The sequence below is a fragment of the Dermochelys coriacea genome, chromosome 5 (genome assembly GCF_009764565.3).
Source record: "Dermochelys coriacea isolate rDerCor1 chromosome 5, rDerCor1.pri.v4, whole genome shotgun sequence".
In the NCBI taxonomy this organism is placed as follows: Eukaryota; Metazoa; Chordata; order Testudines; family Dermochelyidae; genus Dermochelys; species Dermochelys coriacea.
Window position 1 is genome coordinate 54,624,254 of NC_050072.1, and position 18,838 is coordinate 54,643,091.

The window sequence follows — 18,838 nt, forward strand, 5'->3', positions numbered from 1 at the left end:
TGGTGATATGTCTGAACTTGCAAGCTGACCCAGTCAGAGGGACTAGATAGGAAACATCTCTGGAAACAGCAAGAGGAGTTGGTATCTAGTGCAGCAAGCAATGTTGACAGGCAAATCAGAGAAGTAAGAAGAGGGGAATGCTTTTAAGGAATATAAGCTATTTCCTTTTAGGTTTGTAACTAGGCTGAAAAGACCATGAGAAGTCTATATCGAGATACATTAAGCAGATGATTTCTTTTGTTTTAATTACATTTCTTCTCTATTTTTAATATATCTTGCTTTTAGTTAACATATCTTGGTTTTTGTTAAGATTACTGTTATATGCATAGTTTCAAAAAGATGTCTCCCCCAAAAAGACAACCCTTAAAGAGACCTAAATAAGAGCTCTGTGTAAGCTTCAAAGTTTGTCTCTCTCATCAACAGAAGTTGGTCCAATAAACTATATTGCCTCACCCACCTTGTCTCTCTAAAACCCTTAAAGAGAAGTGTTCATGAGTGGAAAGTTTCTGAAACCTACTACCTCATCTTAGTCTTGATCAAGGGGCATAGACTATGGTATTCTATACCTGTAAGTTGTGTTTCCATTTGCCTAGGAAATGAGGGACAGTAGAGAGTAGTTGGCAGGGGTAATGGTCACAGTTACTGAATAGCAAATTAACAGATGCTCTTGCATGGCTTTGAAATAGGTTATTTTCCTGTAGAATAAAAATGTGGCCTTTATAGCAGGAGGAGGGATGAAAGAGTCCACAAGACTCAGGATTTTAACTTAAACAGAAGTCCTCCTGAAGGCGCTTGGGGAGTGCATGATGCATTCATAGATGTATAGATTTTAAGACCAGAAGAAGCCATTATGATAATTTAATCTGACCTTTTTGTGTAACACAGGTCACTGAATTTCACCAGCCTTCTCCACACACCCCTTTACCAAACTACTTTCTCCCATAATTAGTTATGGATATGGGTAATAGGGTGTTTTGCTGGAGGCTGGCATTATGACAGATTTATGTTACCAATCTGCCTGGGGATTCAGGTGATCAGGCTGAGGCTGCAGGATCTTTAGGGGAGGAGATGAAGGAGCCACACCAAGTGACTATGTTTAAAGCTTTATTAATCAAATAACTGCAGTGAGTGCTGGGAACACCCAAGTGGGAAGACATACAGTTACAGTGCATGAACAATAGTTGTGGTTATAATAAGGTGCATGCCACGAGGTGGGGGAAGTAGAGGATACGTACTGGGGTGGCTTAACTCTTCATTTCCTTGTTTTTGTGGGTTAGCATCAGGTGGATTGTGTGTTACTACTTAACAACAATTTTTTCCCTATATTAATTTCCAAGCTGTAAAATACTTAAAGGTGGAGGGGGTTTTAACATTTTATTTATTTTGGGTTTTTTTAAGGAGCACACCTGTGTAACGTCAAATACGGTTGCTGTAGGAGCAGATTTTATCCCAAATCTCCTGTGAATCAACAACTGCCCATAAATAGTCAAAAAATGTTTATTCACATCACACAAATATATTGGCAACCATTGGAACATAAACTTTCAGATATGATGAATAATGGCTAAAAATAATCCTAAAAATCCCGTCCCTTCCCCCGCCCCCCCCCAAAACAGGAAGTTGCATCAGATCTACTCAGGATACCTCTTTCTACCAATGTTTACGTAGACCTGCAATATTTTATAAAATACATCAGTCAACAATGAAAGATTGAAGGGCCAAGGACCAATTTCAGCAAGAGCCCAATGTCAAGACTTCCTAATAAAAAATAAAATAAAGATAAACAAAACAAAGACTGTACAGAAAATTCAAAGGGCATGATAGCTAATACGGTGTGAAGTTTCATACTGATGGGTTACCTTCTTTAGAGAAAAACAGGAATTTATGCCTCAATTTAAGCACATTTTAGAACACAACTTTAGATGTGGAGCTGCTAGGAGGAGCCTCCATACTAATATGCAGCGACTGAGGAAAAAAATGGATAACTTTGCTTTTATACATTTTTCCCTACAAATAAGGTTTTCCTAGATTCTGTGAAAGCAGCATTGTGAAAAAGCAGTTATTATGTTAAAAGGTTGCAATGTGATGAGTATAAAGGGAATTTCCCGAAGGGACCAAAAGCAAAGAAAAAAACAATAAGGAGACAAATTTAAATGATGAGTATATTCTCTTTCTTACAGAGCTATTACCTAGACTTGAAGTGTTTGGGCACATCAATAATGTAAGCACATGAATTCAGAGGCATCGGACTACAGTACAAAATAACTAGTCTATGCATTGAAAACTCAAATGGTTTAATGCCTCCGGTTTTACTGAAACATAATTAGCATTTTCTAGGAAAAGTACCATAAATATAACAACTTCCAGTCATCCATAGCATGTTATATTAAGTTAAAGGAAAGAAAATAGTCATGCTCCCATGAAATGTTCTGCAATCATATTATAAAAGCTAAAAACAAAACAAAAGACTCCCTTCCAGATTTAACTTGCCTTATAGACTTCTTGCATATTTTAACAAGAAAAAAATAGGCATAAGTTTTACCGGACTGATGGAAAACCTGCCAGCAAGCAAATGAATGCAAGGTGAATTAATTTGCATACTTAAGTTAGTTTGAGGGAAGGGAAGAAAAAGAGAGGAAAACACATTTCAAACAAAATAGAAAATGTTAGAAAATAAGAAATGTTGTCCTTTCCTGTTATGTAGCTCCCTAACTCGCTTACCATTTGTAGACAATGACAAATCCATTGTCACCCTCGATAGAATAAAGAAAAGGAGTACTTGTGGCACTTTAGAGACTAACAAATTTATTTGAGCATAAGCATCTGATGAAGTGAGCTGTAGCTCACAAAAGCTTATGCTCAAATAAATTCGTTAGTCTCTAGGGTGCCACAAGCATTCTCTCTTTTTGCGAATACAGACTAACACAGCTGCTACTCTGAAACCTTGATAGAATAAAACATCACAGAGCATTTCTTTATAGACTCTGAATGCCATTGGCTCCCTTGGATCAGCAATGGAGACAAAATTACCCTAGATCTGGCTTGCCTCTCTTTTTGGTGGAGAGAGACTTTTTTCCATTCTTTCACCACAAAACACAATAACCACTTCTTCCTGAAAAAAACCCCCACTAAAATGACTTAAAACATTACTGTAGTTTGACAGACTGTTTTTAAAAAAGTTCACCAAATCCAGACATCTTTAATTATTCAAATGATAGATCAGCAATGCAGTCACTACTTCTTTTCCTTCTGTGTATAAGCTTAGAGAGGAGATAGTAATCACTTTGCTAAATTGCTTAGCAACTGTAGGTAAAAAAGCTAATAAGTTATAATTTCTATGTGAAAAGCTTGCAGGGGGTTAGTAGCACACTTCCAGTGCTATTGAGGTTTCATGCTGAGAATTTCATTCCAAACTGGCAGTTGTCTCAAAACACTGCAACATACAACAGTTCAAAAAAGTAAATGTCACAATGACTGGTCAAATAGGCTTCCATGTGGTGATTTGTTACTATCTTTCCCATTAGCCTACCAGTAATGTCTATAAATCACTTTTCAGACTGAAAACAACTTTTGTGAACAGCTTCATAATGAATTCATGTGTTGAATAAATCTTACTAGATTCAAAAGTGTTGGGGGAAGGTAATTTTGAATAGTTTCAAATAGACTAAGGTAACTCCTAGGAGCCAAAGCTGCTCACCTTATGCAAAAGTTCAAGTAAATGGACTTTGTCCCAGGGTGTTTTGCAAGGACTGTGGGACAGAATCTCACTCAACTGGCAGTCAAGCATCCAGTACAATAACTCCATAGCCTCTGTTTGAGTCCATTAGCCATAGTAATACTCATGGCTGCTAGGCGCCTCATAAATAGGTGGAGGGGAAGATTAGGTTAATTCAGTTTGGAGACCCACCCGCACCATGCCTTTCTGCATGTTGGCACATATTGAACAACAATGAAGTAGTGCACCCAAGTTTGGGCTCTCTGGAGCCTTATCTCCCATTTGCAGATGATCGAGATGGATTCTACTACTCTTGTTCCCTACATACCCAGGTGAGAAAAGCAAGATTTGATGCTAAATCAACAAAACTTTCCAGTACAAGAAACATATAGAACATAGACAGACACTAAGAACATCAGTGAAACTTTACCTGCAACCACTGTGACTGATCACTATGACCTGAAGTCCAGGCATTCACTTTGCCTTGCTTGTCCAGCCGGGCTTTTCTAGGTTCCCAAGTGAACATGTCCATGTTGAGTGTTCTGAAGATGCTGGAGGCAGTAATCTGATAGTCCTGTATATGCCCTGATTTCATCCCCAGAGGTTCAGAGCAACCTGAAAAGTGAAAAGGAATCCATGAGACTATTTACTTCACTACAGTGCCTTTTAGGGTTTGTTTTTTTTTGGTCGTCTAATAAGAAAGGGAGACAAGCTTGTTGCCAGATAGATGAGATATGGGGAAAAGTGCAGTTTGCTCACCTTGCCAATAAAGGAGTCTTATGATTAGGTGAACCCTAGGGATGGATGGCTGACTAAGTCAACAGGGGGAAAGGAGGATGGACCTGCCTGAGGGAGTGTGAGTGATCTCCTTTCTGTCTCTTCCTGCCGTGGGAGGTTACCTTTTTGCCCTGAAAGGTTTGCCAAACTACTCTGGGAGAGAGAAACTTCACTTAGAAACACTGAGGAGGCCCGATCCACCATTAGGACTTTTTTTTACTGTAACACCTATTGCTGCAGCAAACAGGTTAGCCACTGGGTGAATAGGCACCCTCATCACCTTGCCGCAACCTCCAGGCCTGCAACGACTCATGAAGATACAAGGGTTCCTCCACATTATGACACCCACTAGTATGGAATAAACTCGTGAATCAAGGGAACCCACCCTGACTACTTGCAGGTCATAGAGTGTTCACTTCAGATCAATCTTCCCCTTCCCTTTATATGCTTCCTCTATATTTCCCCAGTAAATAAGATGTACCTTGATGGTTGCTTCATCTGTTATGGAGGTGTCAGAAGAGTATGTATGAGGTATCATGTGAGGCATAGGGAGAAGTACTGGGTCAGCGATAGTCAAAACCAGATAGGGAGCTAAGGCTGGGCTCCTGACTACCTTAAACAATCAGGTGGAGGCACCATCAGTTAGTAGCTAAGAACCCAGGCCATTGAAATCCAGAGTAATATTGGGTAAGGATTCTTGTTGATGACTAATTGCCCTTAGAGGTACGTAGACCCATAAACCATCTTACAGAGGGAAAAAAAAAGAAAGCAGTTCCCACAGAAAGGGCCCTAATCAGGAACATCTTTGGGGAAAATTGCAATCAAACCAAAAATTGCCAATGCAAGGCATTTTATTATAACACATCTTGAAAGAATTGAAAACAAGATAGAGAACTCAAAATATTTTCTAACACATTTACAGAGTAAAGAAAAAAAGGTGATTTCCCCCCCAGACCTTCTCACTAGTCTCAGCCTCATGTATATACCTGATTTCCTATCCAGCACATAACCATTGTTTCCTTTAATTTATTCTACTCTACTCTTATACCATGTCTCATTTAGTGGTGTCTTAACACCAAGAAAGTGTAATTCTACAAAATACATATTTCTTTCTTAATGTTACTAGTGCTGAGGAAAATTCCTTGAGTACTAAGCACATCTGTACTTTTTCATAACTTGATATCTTGCCAAAAAACACAAAACAGCAGCAAGGAGTAGACTATAGATATTATAGCAGGGAGGGGGTGTAACTTCCTCTGGAGAACTAAGCAGGGATTGTCTGCTAAAATCAGATGGCCATATCCCACATGATTTACTGTGACTGCAGATGAGGATGGACATTGATGGATATTGGTCCTTCCTCTCCTCTCCTCTTTTAGGTTTCTAAGATAAAATTTAACAAGTGATTCCAAACAGACATGCTGTGCAATGAATTATGAGGGGTTTATTCACTGGGCAGAGGCAGGGTGCATTTGGATCTACTAGGAAGAAGAATAGGTTGGAGCAGAGTTAAGGACAATAAGAAGTTTTTTAAAATGTATTAGGAACAACAAAAAATCCTGACAATGGTATTGGTCCATTACTATCCAGTAATGGTAGAATTATCAATAATAATGCAGAAAAGGCAGAAGTATTCAATGAATATTTATGTTCTGTATTTGGGAGAAAAACACATGATATAGTCTCATCATATGGTGATGACAACACTCTTTCCATTTCACTATTTCTGGAGGATGTTAAACAGAAGCTATTTAGACATTTTTAATTCAGAGGGTCCAGATAACTAGATTCCACAAGTTTTAAAAGAGCCATCTGAGGAGATCATGGACTGTTAATGCTGATTTTCAGTAAATTTTGGAGCACTGAGGAATTCCAGAAGAGTGGAAGAAAGCTAGTATTATGGCAATGTTTAAAAAGGGTAAACAGGATGACCTGGGTAATTATAGGCCTGGCAGCCTGACATTGATCCCAGGCAAGATAATGGAGTGATTGACATAGGATTTGATTAATAAAGAATTAAAAGAGGGTAATTAAATTAATTATTTAATTATTATTATAATAATAATTATTCACCAAGGGAAGGTCATGCCTGACTAATCTAATCGCCTTTTATGATGAGATTACTGGTTCTGTGGATGAAGGGAAAGCAGTGGATGTATTGTTTCTTGACTTTAGCAAAGCTTTTGACACGGTCTCCCACAGCATTCTTGTCAGCAAGTTAAGGAAGTATGGGCTGGATGAATGCACTATAAGGTGGGTAGAAAGCTGGCTAGATTGTCGGGCTCAACGGGTAGTGATCAATGGCTCCATGTCTAGTTGGCAGCCGGTGTCAAGTGGAGTGCCCCAGGGGTCGGTCCTGGGGCCCGTTTTGTTCAATATCTTCATAAATGATCTGGAGGATGGTGTGGATTGCACTCTCAGCAAATTTGCGGATGATACTAAACTGGGAGGAGTGGTAGATACGCTGGAGGGGAGGGATAGGATACAGAAGGACCTAGACAAATTGGAGGATTGGGCCAAAAGAAATCTAATGAGGTTCAATAAGGATAAATGCAGGGTCCTGCACTTAGGATGGAAGAATCCAATGCACCGCTACAGACTAGGGACCGAATGGCTCGGCAGCAGTTCTGCGGAAAAGGACCTAGGGGTGACAGTGGACGAGAAGCTGGATATGAGTCAGCAGTGTGCCCTTGTTGCCAAGAAGGCCAATGGCATTTTGGGTTGTATAAGTAGGGGCATAGCGAGCAGATCGAGGGACGTGATCGTTCCCCTCTATTCGACACTGGTGAGGCCTCATCTGGAGTACTGTGTCCAGTTTTGGGCCCCACACTACAGGAAGGATGTGGATAAATTGGAAAGAGTACAACGAAGGGCAACGAAAATGATTAGGGGTCTAGAGCACATGACTTATGAGGAGAGGCTGAGGGAGCTGGGATTGTTTAGTCTGCAGAAGAGAAGAATGAGGGGGGATTTGATAGCTGCTTTCAACTACCTGAAAGGGGGTTTCAAAGAGGATGGCTCTAGACTGTTCTCAATGGTAGCAGATGACAGAACGAGGAGTAATGGTCTCAAGTTGCAATGGGGGAGGTTTAGATTGGATATTAGGAAAAACTTTTTCACTAAGAGGGTGGTGAAACACTGGAATGCGTTACCTAGGGAGGTGGTAGAATCTCCTTCCTTAGAGGTTTTTAAGGTCAGGCTTGACAAAGCCCTAGCTGGGATGATTTAACTGGGACTTGGTCCTGCTTTGAGCAGGGGGTTGGACTAGATGACCGTCTGGGGTCCCTTCCAACCCTGATATTCTATGATTCTATGATTCTATGATTCTAATGCCAATCAACACGGGTTTATGAAAAACAGATCCTGTCAAACTAACCTGATTTTTTTTGTGATATTACAAGTTTGGTTGATAAAGGTAATAGTGTTGATGTAATATACATAGACTTTTCTAATACATTTGACTTGGTACCACACAATATTTTGATGAAAAAGTTAAAATATGGAATTAACATGGCACACATTAGGTGGATTAAAAATTGGCTCACAGATAGATCTCAAAATGTAATTGCAAATGGGGAATCATCACTGCATGGATGTGCTTCCAGTGGGGTATGAGGATCAGTTCTTGGCCCTATGGTATTTAAAATTTTTTTTTTATCAATGACCAGAAATAAAACACTAAATCATTACGGAAAAAGTCTGTAGATGACACAAATTGGGGGAGTGGCAAATAATGAAGGGGCCAGATCACTGTTTCAGAGCAATCTGGATCACTTGGTCAACTAGGTACAAGCAAACAATAAGGGCTTTAATAAGACTAAATGTATACATCTAGGAACAAACAATGTAGACCAAATACAGAATGGGGACTCTATCCTGGGTGTCAGTGATGATGAGAAAGATTTGGGGGTCATGATGAACAATCAGCTGAACATAGCTCCCAATGTGATGTTGTGGCCAAAAGAGCAATCCTGGAATGCATAAACACAGGAATCTCAAGTAGAAGTGCAGATGTGATATTAGGAAAAAAACTCTTTCACTAGGAGGGTGGTGAAACACTGGAATGCGTTACCTAGGGAGGTGGTGGAATCTCCTTCCTTAGAAGTTTTTAAGGTCAGGCTTGACAAAGCCCTGGCTGGAATGATTTAGTTGGGGATTGGTCCTGCTTTGAGCGGATGACCTCCTGAGGTCCCTTCCAACCCTGATATTCTATGTTATTTGACCTCTATATTTGGCACTGGTGCAACCAGTGCTGGAATATTGTGTCCAGTTCTGGTGTTCACAATTGAAGAAGCGTGCTGATACATTGGAGCAGTTTCAGAGAAGAGCCACAAGAATGATTAAAGGTTTAGAAAACATGCCTTATAGTGACAGAATTAGAGAGCTCCATCTATTTAGCTTAACTGAGAGAAGTGAAAAGGACTCCTTTTCTTTTTGCAAATACAGACTAACACGGCTGCTACTCTGAAACCTGAGAGAAGTGAAGGAGTCAAAGTACCTACATAGGGAACAAATATGTAATAATGGGCTCTTCAGTCTAGTAGAGAATGAAACAACATGATCCAATGGCTGGAAGTTGAAGCTAGATAGATTCTGACTGGAAATAAAAAAAAAAGTTTTGACAGTGAGGCTAATTAACCATTGGTATAATTTAATAAGAACTGTGGTGGATTCTTCACCACTGACAATTTTTAAATCAAGCTTGCAAGTTTTTCGAAAAGATACATTCTAGGAATTACTTTGGGGAAATTCTATGGCCTGTGTTAGACAGGAAGTCAAACTAGATGAACACAATGGTGTCTTCTGATCTATGGAGGTCATGACAGCAGAACTCCCATACAATGGCAGCACAGTAACAAGAAAACAGAGACCAAGGAGAGGCAGATGGCCTGCGTGGGCTCTTGTGATAAAAATGAATAAGGAAAAGGAAGGGTATGCAGCTGGCTAGGAGAATGGCTAAGGTTTTGTCTACCCTGCAATCAGAGGTAAGATTGCAGTACATGTAGACATACCTGAGCTAGCTTTGATCTAGCTAGCTTGAGTATCAATAGCAGTGAAGCTGCTGCCGAAAATGCCATACAAGCTCATCTAGGACCCAGCACTGCCACTCATGCCATGCTGCCACAGTTGGGAGATGTAATTCTCAGATTGGGCAGATATACATGCGCTGGCTCTGCTCAAGCTAGTGTTCAAAAAGCAGAAGTGTAGCCACGGTGGTATGATGGTGACTCAGGCAAGTTGCCCAAGAAAACCCTGTCAGAGGTTTTCACTACCACGCTACATCAGCATAGTGAGAGTGGGAGGGAATGATATATAGGTCTTGACCAGAGTTAGAAATGAGAGAGATTCATACATTGGTTTAGAAAGGCAGTTTGTGTATTATTCAGTATCAAAGTATCACTACTGGATTACTAGGGCTGTCCTTAAGAGTGCTTCATCTGAAGAAGGAGTGGTGTGAAGAGGAAGGGGAAAGTGCCTGACACACAAAAATGGGCTGTCAAAACAGTTTGGGCCAGAGTTGAAAACAATATATCACAGAAAATGAAACCATCAATTGCATTCATCTACTTTTTCTACTTTGCAACCACCCTTGTACATGATTGTGCACCTACGTAATTTTACACTTTTTCTTTCCACCTCCAAAAGTTAGAGGGAAGAAGAGGATACCACAAATCTTAAACTGCTAGCAGAAAGAGAGGCAGAGGTACTAAGCCAGGAGATAACATTATATGCATACAGGAATAGGGACAACAAATTATTGCTATATCAAAGAAAATTACATCCATTATAGATCACATATTTAATTGAATAATTACAGAAAAAAACAAAACAACCCCCTCCTAACACACTAATGTAATTTCTGATGTCTGGGCTTTGAACAAGGGTGCAAAGGACATGTAAAGGAGACTCCTTCAATACTTTATATGTCCAAAAAACTTTTTATTTAAAACAAATGGTGTGAAGGAGTATTATAATACTCATGATTATAAAGACAGGATAGGAAAGTATGGAAAAGAAATGGTGATGGCTAGGACATATGTGGATGAAAGACCCAAATAACATAACAAGGGAAGTGTTGGACTGGAATTCCCGGGATAAGGTGCAATGAGGTAGACTAAGGTTAAGACAGAAATGCACACTAGAATTGGAACTGAAAGCTCTCAGAATGACAAGGCAAGAAGCCAAGATGGCACTAGGAGACTGACAAAGAAGGAAGGCAGTGGTGAAGGCCCTATGTTCTGCATGGAACAGAGAGGCATAGAAGAGAGAGCAAGAGAGAGAACACGAGTGTGCATGCCTGGCGAGAATACAGTTCTTTGCGAAGTGACCATAGAGTATGGGGAGTTGTGGGATAAACACTTAGGAGGAGGATAATTCAGGATTTTAAGACTGAGATAATCCATGCTCGGGTGCAGGCATGCTCTCTATGGTCTTTGGTTGTAGCATAACATCTTGTCTGTCAGTTTGCCCGTGTCCTCTATGTACCCTCAACTCCCATTGAGTTCAACAGTGCTCAGCACCTCCCAAGAGGCACTCAGCATCTCATATAACTGTGCAAGAGCTCAGAAGTAATCAGTGCCAAAGCTAGATATTTGCATGCAAGAGTTCCCATCACCTATTTGTGCTCAAATTACTATGTTTGACTTGCCTTATGTTAGAGTTTGTGAAGGAGTGGTAAGAGCAGAGCAAGCCAATTATTTTAATACAAAGATTATGTTCTTGATTGCCATACGTATCTATTGGTGAACAAAAAAAAAAGATTTTAAAACTCTTCTTATGAAAAATAAGAGACTGCTTGGTTATATGAAAATATACGTTGCCTATAATTCTCACTTTCAATCTGCCCATTTGAGAAACAGGTGTTCTGTAAATCCAAGAATGCAATGCCAGTCAAACAAAAGTGATGGGCAAGTTCTGCTTCCCTTCTTCACATTGAGTAGTACAGTACCTTACTCTACAGAAGGACACATGAATACTAATGGGACCACTTTGTGAATAAGGTACTACTCAACATGAACAAGGTTGGCAGAATCTAGCTCTAAATGCAGAAAGTTGCAGGAAAAAAAAAAGCCAGGGAAAGAAATAAATGTTCATTTTATAGTTGGCTGGTTGCACAGGAATAGAAAGTGCTTGTTGGCATATAAAATGCACTTATAACCCTGCTTAGATAGGACTATTGTGCTTAGCCCCGGGCCTAAGTATATTGCTGAATTGGGGCCTACGAAAGGTCCATCTTTTGATCTTGCTACACTTTCTTTAATTAGAAAGGTTTCATTTAAAACAAAGGGGAGGGGGATCAGTTCTGAAACCCCCAGACCTCTAAGAGTGCATCTCAACCTAAGATAAACCACGTGGAATTAGACTGCATTAGTCTGTCTTTAGGTGTAATTGTACTTGGCTTTCAACTGAGACGGAGTTGTTCTGATGAGCCCAGACTGTGAAAACAGTGCTGAGGAATGGTGACCTTGAAACTGAGATGAGACCACTGAAATGAAATCACTTTAGTAGCTTTCACAGTTCTTTGAGCAAAACAATTCCTGGTCATTCTGGCAAGGACTTATTCTAAATTGTGGTTCCAGAAATGGAAAACATAGAAAGAAAAATCTAATACACTAAGCACCTAACACAGGATTTTCTATTTACTTTCAAATCTATCTGTATCGGAAAAGGGCTACAGTGAGATTAATGCATTAACTTTTAATTTCTGAATCTGATTTTGATGTTACTAGAGGACCAAGAATTATTTGACTCAGACTGTTATGATATATCATTCGGGAACTGGATGACTATTGTTTATACAGTAAAACAGGAAGCCAGGTAAAATCATCCCAAAAGAATTTACTGTAGCAATCCCTGTGGTGAAAAGTTGATCTCTTTTGACAGATAAAGAATTCACATGGTAGAGAGCAGATAGCAGTCAAACGTTACATTTATGTATTATAACCTTTGCAACAACAAACCTTGAGTTTATATTGGCTCACTAGTTCATTTACTTTTGCTCCAAGACACAATCACAGTTTCTGTAGGAAAGCCACAAAACAAATCTAAATCAAATCAAACTTCATCAAAAGCAACCAGACACAATGCATTTTATTTTGCTTTGAAAGTTCTTCAGCTGCAGCTTACTGACCTCTTGCAATTTCAAGCTTATTATACAGTGCCTGTCCAGCATAGTCTAGTAGATAGGGCACTGAACAGGAAGGCAGGACTTGGAGACCTGTGTCCAGTTCTCAGCTCTGCCGTTGACCTGCTATGTAACCCTGGAGAAGTCACTTGACTTTTGTATCTGTTGTCCCTCCTATCCTTTGTCTGGCTTGTCTAGTCAGGCTGTAAGATGTGGGTGGAGAGCACAGACTATCCCTCAGTATGTGTTTGTACAGTGCCTAACACAATTTTGATTGGTACTTCAAGGTGCTACTGTAAATAAATAATTATAGAATCAAAGAAATGAAGAGCTGAAAGGGACCTCTGATCATCTCATCCAGCCCCCTGCACACAGGCAGGATCAAATATACTTAGATCATCCCTAACAGGTGCATGTCTAACCTGTTCTTAAAAATCTCCAATGATGGGCATTTTACAACCTCACTTGGAAACCTGTTCCAGGGCTATTCTATTAATATTTAGAAAGTTTTGCTTAATAGCTAACCTAAATTTTCCCTGCTGCAGATTAAGCGGACCATTTCTTGTCCTACTTTCAGGGGACATGGAGAACAATTGATCACCAACCTCTTTATAACAGCCCTTATCATATTCTACCTCAATCTTTTTTTTTCTCAAGACTAAACATAGAATCATAGAATATCAGGGTTGGAAGGGACCTCAGGAGGTTATCTAGTCCAACCTACTGCTCAACATGTCCAGTTGTTTTAACCTTTCTTCATAGATCAGGTTTTTTAAAACTTTTATAATTTTCATTGCTGTCCTCTGGACTCTCTCAAACTAATCCTCATGTTTCCTAAAGCGTGGTTCCCACAACTTGACACAATACTCCAATTAAGGCCACACCACTACCAAGTAGAGTGGGACAATTACCTCCCATGTCTTACATATACCCTAAAATGATATTAGTCTTTTTCACAACTGCATCACATTATGACTAATTTCACATGTGATCTATTATAACCCGTGTCAAGGTTCCTTCCGCACTCTGAACGCTAGGGTACAAATGTGGGGACCTGCATGAAAACCTCCTAAGCTTACTTTTACCAGCTTAGGTTAAAAATTCTCCAAGGTATAAACTATTTTACCCTTTGCCCTTGGATTTTCGCTGCCACCACCAAACGTCTAAGACCGGTTACTGGGAAAGAGTTCGTTTGGAAACGTCTTTCCACCCAAAATCCTCCTAAATCTTTCCCCCCTTTTTCTGGGGAAGGTTTGATAAAAATCCTCACCAATTTGCATAGGTGACCACAGACCCAAACCCTTGGATCTTAAGAACAAGGGGAAAAGCATTCAGTTTCTTAAAAGAAGAATTGTAATAGAAGAAAAAGTAAAAAGAATCACCTCTGTAAAATCAGGATGGTAAATACCTTACAGGGTAATTAGATTCAAAACATAGAGAATCCCTCTAGGCAAAACCTTAAGTTACAAAAAGACACAAAAACAGTAATATCCATTCCATTCAGCACAGCTTATTTTCTCAGCCATTTAAAGAAAACAGAATCTAACGCATATCTAGCTAGATTACTTACTAAGTTCTAAGACTCCATTCCTGTTCTGTCCCCGGCAAAAGCATCACACAGACAGACCTAGACCCTTTGTTTCTCCCCCCCTCCAGCTTTGAAAGTATCTTGTCTCCTCATTGGTCATTGTGGTCAGGTGCCAGCGAGGTATCCTAGCTTCTTAACCCTTTACAGGTGAAAGGGTTTTTCCTTTGGCCAGGAGGGATTTTAAAGGTGTTTACCCTTCCCTTTATATTTATGACAACCCACAATTCCTTTTCAGCAGTACTACCACCTAGCCAGCTATTCCCCTTTTGTAGTTGGGTATTTAATTTTTTTCTTCAAGTATAATATTTTGCACTTGTCTTTATTGGATTTCATCTTGTTGATGTCATTCCAATTTGTCAAGATCATTTTGAATTCTAATCCTGTCCTCTGGAGTGCTAGCAACCCCTCCCAGCCTGGTGTCATCCACCAATTCTATATTCTCTACTTCATTATCCAATTAATGAAAATGTTGAATAGTACTGGACCCAGGACAGACTTCTGCAAGATCCCACTAGATATGTCCCTCCAGTTTGAAAGCAAACCTTTGATAGCTACACTGTGAGTACAGCCTTTCAGTCAATTTTGCAACTACCTTATAGTCATTTCATCTATATCACATTTCCCTAATATGCTTATGAGACTGTCATGTGGGACTGTGACAGAAGATTTACTAAAATCAAGATATATGATGTCAACGGCTCCCCGCCATCCACTAAGGCAGTAATCCTGTCAAAGAAAGAATTTAGGTTGGTTTGGCATTACTTGTTCTTCACAAATCAGCGTTGACCATTCCTTGTAACCCTATTATCATCTACGTGCTTACACATTGATTAATAATTTATTCCAGGTATCAAAGCTAGACTGACTGGTCTATAATTCCCTGGGTCTTTTTTGTTCATAGTTGCTATGTTTGCCCTTCTCCAGTCCTCTGGCATCTCACCTTTCCTCCAGGAGTTCTCACACATAATAGCTAACAGTTCAGAGACTGTTTCAAGTAGTTTCTTAAGTACCCTAAGGTTAATTTCATCACACCCTGCTGACTTGAATACATTTAACATATTTAGATATTCTTTATTTAACCTGATCATTCCATATCTTGACCTGCATTCTATTCCTGTGTTTATTTTTAGTTTTGTTAAGCATTTGGTCACTACTTACCTTTTTAGTGATGACTGAAGCAAAATAGGCTTTAAATACCTCAGCCTTTTGTATCCATTTCAAGTAACAAATAACTTAATGTCAATATGTACAAAAATATACACCCTATTCTAAATACAAAGAAACAAATTCAACCATGTTGTAACACCACAGACGTCAATGGAATTATACCAGGAATGAATATTCTAAACTACAGGACACGGTGGTTTTATACTAGGACAATGGTGTGTTGTTGGAAAACTCACCTGATAATTCACATCCAAGAAGTTCCATTCTTAAAGTACAGTGTCTTCTGCAAACCTGAGGATATAGCCGGATGTATTGTGATTTTATTGGAGGCGTGAAAGAATTGGCATAGGGAGTGTTGTTGTCCACATTTCCATGGAACACCTGTGACAACAAAAACAACAACAACAACAATCATGGCACATTTCAAATAGTACAAGGATGACAACTGGATCCTTACTTTATCTTCATGGACTCATATATCTAGGGTGACCAGATGTCCCATTTTTAAAGAGACAGTCCCGTTTTTTGGGACTTTTTCTTATACAGGCGCCTATTGCCCCCCCACCCAGTTTTTTCACAGTTGCTATCTGGTCACCCTAATATATATTCACTTCCTTTTCTAGTCTTCACATCCTGTTTGTCATGATATTCCACATTTAGAGGTTTCTCCTTCACCTATGCGGCCTAATTTGAGCATAACTTGAAGCATGTGGGTATTTCTATTTGTTGACTTTAATAAAACTACTCGACAAGTAGTACTCGTGCTTAAGGTAAGGCATGTGTTTAAGAATCTTGCTGAATTGGGACCTCTCTGTCTCTCATGCTCCAGCTACTAATACACTAAAATCACATATTCCCTTCAACTTGTGTATTAAAATGTCCCTGTTCATTTTAGTCTGCAATTATTAACACTGATTCAAACTTACTTCTCCCTCCCTCATTTAAGAACTGATCCAACTTCCACTGAAGTCAGCTGGAGAGATTCCATTGACTGCAATGGGATTCAAATCAGGCCCTTAAAGGATTTTTCTATTCTCTCTTCATTGTAATTAGATATTCTTATATTTTGCTTCCCCGCCTCATTACAGTCTTTTCAACGCAGCATTCCCTCTGCCTACATTATAGAAACTGTGTCCAATTTTGCTAAGTGCCTTACTTCTATCCTACCTCTCACAGTAAAGCATTCTGTGTGGTTTGTATAAAAATAAATTCTAACTAAATTGCAAACATTTTTTTTTACAGGAGGATACCATTTTTGCAATGCACACATGAGCATTGATGAAGGTTCTATGGCATCAAGGGTTAAATCAATCCGCCAATGTACTAAAACTAAATTGAAAACAGAGTCATGAGTAATTACTGGTAAACTAATTAAAATGAAAATAGTTAAGTGTAATAAACAGGATTATTCTAGCCTGGGGACGCAGTGTTTAAAGAACCATCAATTAAAGAATAAAAGTGTTAGCTGACATAAAGTGGAAATGTATTGCTATGTTTTCCAAAAAAAATAATAAGGCAACACACATAAAAGTGCTTTCTCTGTTAGACAATTAGACTCATTTACTGGAGATACCTTTTGATTTCAGAAGTCAGATATACCTTGGGATTTCATTCACACACAGGTGTGAATTCACAGGTGACTCAGTCTTACCATATCTTCATTGGTGCCTTTTACTTTGTATGTCACCCATGACTTCCCATCATTACTGTATGCAATTTTGTAAGATTTTATATATTCTGGGCTTCCAATCCTCTTGGCACCTTGGGTTATAACTCCAGTGAGTCTCATCTTCCTTTGCAGGTTTATCTGTAATAACAATACAATATCATTGGTTCCTATTATGACATTAAATTTTTGTTCTGACTCAAACAAAAAAGAAACCAGTGCTTCGTTCTGTAGCATTTTGATTGATTGTCTCTACATTTCATTTGATCACACATGTGAAAAAACAATACTTTTGCCCCCAAAGCTACATACTGTATTATTTGTATATGTGTTGCAATGAGTCCACAGCTAAGATTTCATCTTCCATTCCATTAGAAGGCTGATTTTGACCCCCCACTCTAATATCACAAGAATCTTCATTGCGTAGTCCTCTGTCAGAATAAAATTTTTCTGGAAAGTCTGAGGCAAAACGGAATAGGCATTTCCAACATACGGGTGTTCTAAGAGAAAAAATCAGTATTTTGACCTTTCAAAAAAGGGATTTTTAATGGATTTGACCATTCCCTGCTTGAAAATGGATTGATCTAAGAACTCTGAGTGGAATCCTGGCCCCACAGAAATCAATAGCCAAGCTCCCACTGATGTCAGTGGGGCCAAGATTTTACCTTCCCAATTTATTTTTCTGAGTTGACCTTATCACCACCAACAAATTGATTAGGAAGTTTGGAGAGTTACCCAAATAACCTTAACTCTGTCTCACACACTCATTCAAAAATACATGAACACCAGGAGTCAATTATGTTCACAAACCAAACAGTTGACCTTGTCATCACTTCAATGATTATGAAAATTCATGAGTGAGCAATAGCAACTGAACTACCTTACTCTTGTTGAAGACTGTTGAGATCATTATGGACTGCTATGACATTTAAAACAAGCTGTATCTTTACAAATGTAAGTGTTGCTGTACTGTGACACGCTGGGTCACAGAATGGATGTGCAAGGCAGGGAAGAGTGCGGAATAATCAGCTGGGGAAGTGCAGCCAATACATTAATCTGGTAATGGGCTTTATTTCCTCAAAAGGGAGCCTTCCCTTCCCCACCTCCGTCAGTCAGTGGGGCTGTCTCAGTGCACCCCCATTGAAATTGGAGGAGAGCAACTGTTCTGGTATGTGCTCCCACAGAAGTACTGGGCGAAACAGCCAGAACATGTCCCCCTGCTGCTAAGCCTCTTCACTCCCTCACTTCACAACAATGTGGCCACAGTCTGGCCCTAAGTAGTATCTGGGTCTATAGACCTATTAATGGCAGGATATAAAATTAGGACATTTGCACTCCTGAATGTGCAGGGTGGCAGGCGTCACATTTAGAGACTATAGATGCCAGCTAAAGTGTCAGAAGCAGCCAAACCAAGGACTGCACTGCATTGGTGGGAGGGGAGAAATGGGTCCCATGACTTCCCCCAATACTCTCCAGACCCAGAACTGCACATGGGAGACCCCACAAAATAAGGGCACTAGGAGCCCCATGCTCTTGCCCCTCCCCTCTCCCACACCATCTGGCTTTGAGAAAGCTGCAAAGGGAAGCCTGCCAGAGTCTTCAGCCAGTAGAGACAGAGGCAGCCAAGGCAGGGACTGTTGACTTTCTGGTGAACTTTCTCTAGTTTTGACTGGTCTCTCTCTGTTCTGTGCTAATCAGCTGTTTGCTCCATCTCTCCTCTCCTTTACAGTTGCTTCCTCTCAGCATCAATTCATATCAACCCCTTTTACCCTTTTCTCCCTTCCCTGTCTTTCTTTTCTC

The 18,838-nt window shown here is 39.7% G+C and overlaps 1 protein-coding gene across 1 annotated transcript in view; it reads right to left on the reverse strand.

The window, feature by feature from the left end:
- The window catches only part of EDIL3 (EGF like repeats and discoidin domains 3), a 424,535-nt gene that overhangs the window by 72,267 nt on the left and 333,430 nt on the right, over positions 1-18,838 (reverse strand). The window contains exons 7-9 of the mRNA XM_038403629.2: positions 17,024-17,179; positions 15,609-15,753; positions 4,146-4,330 (exon numbers count right to left, since the gene is read on the reverse strand). Coding sequence (XP_038259557.1) covers positions 4,146-4,330; positions 15,609-15,753; positions 17,024-17,179 — 486 coding nt within the window. The remainder of the gene's footprint in view (positions 1-4,145; positions 4,331-15,608; positions 15,754-17,023; positions 17,180-18,838) is intronic.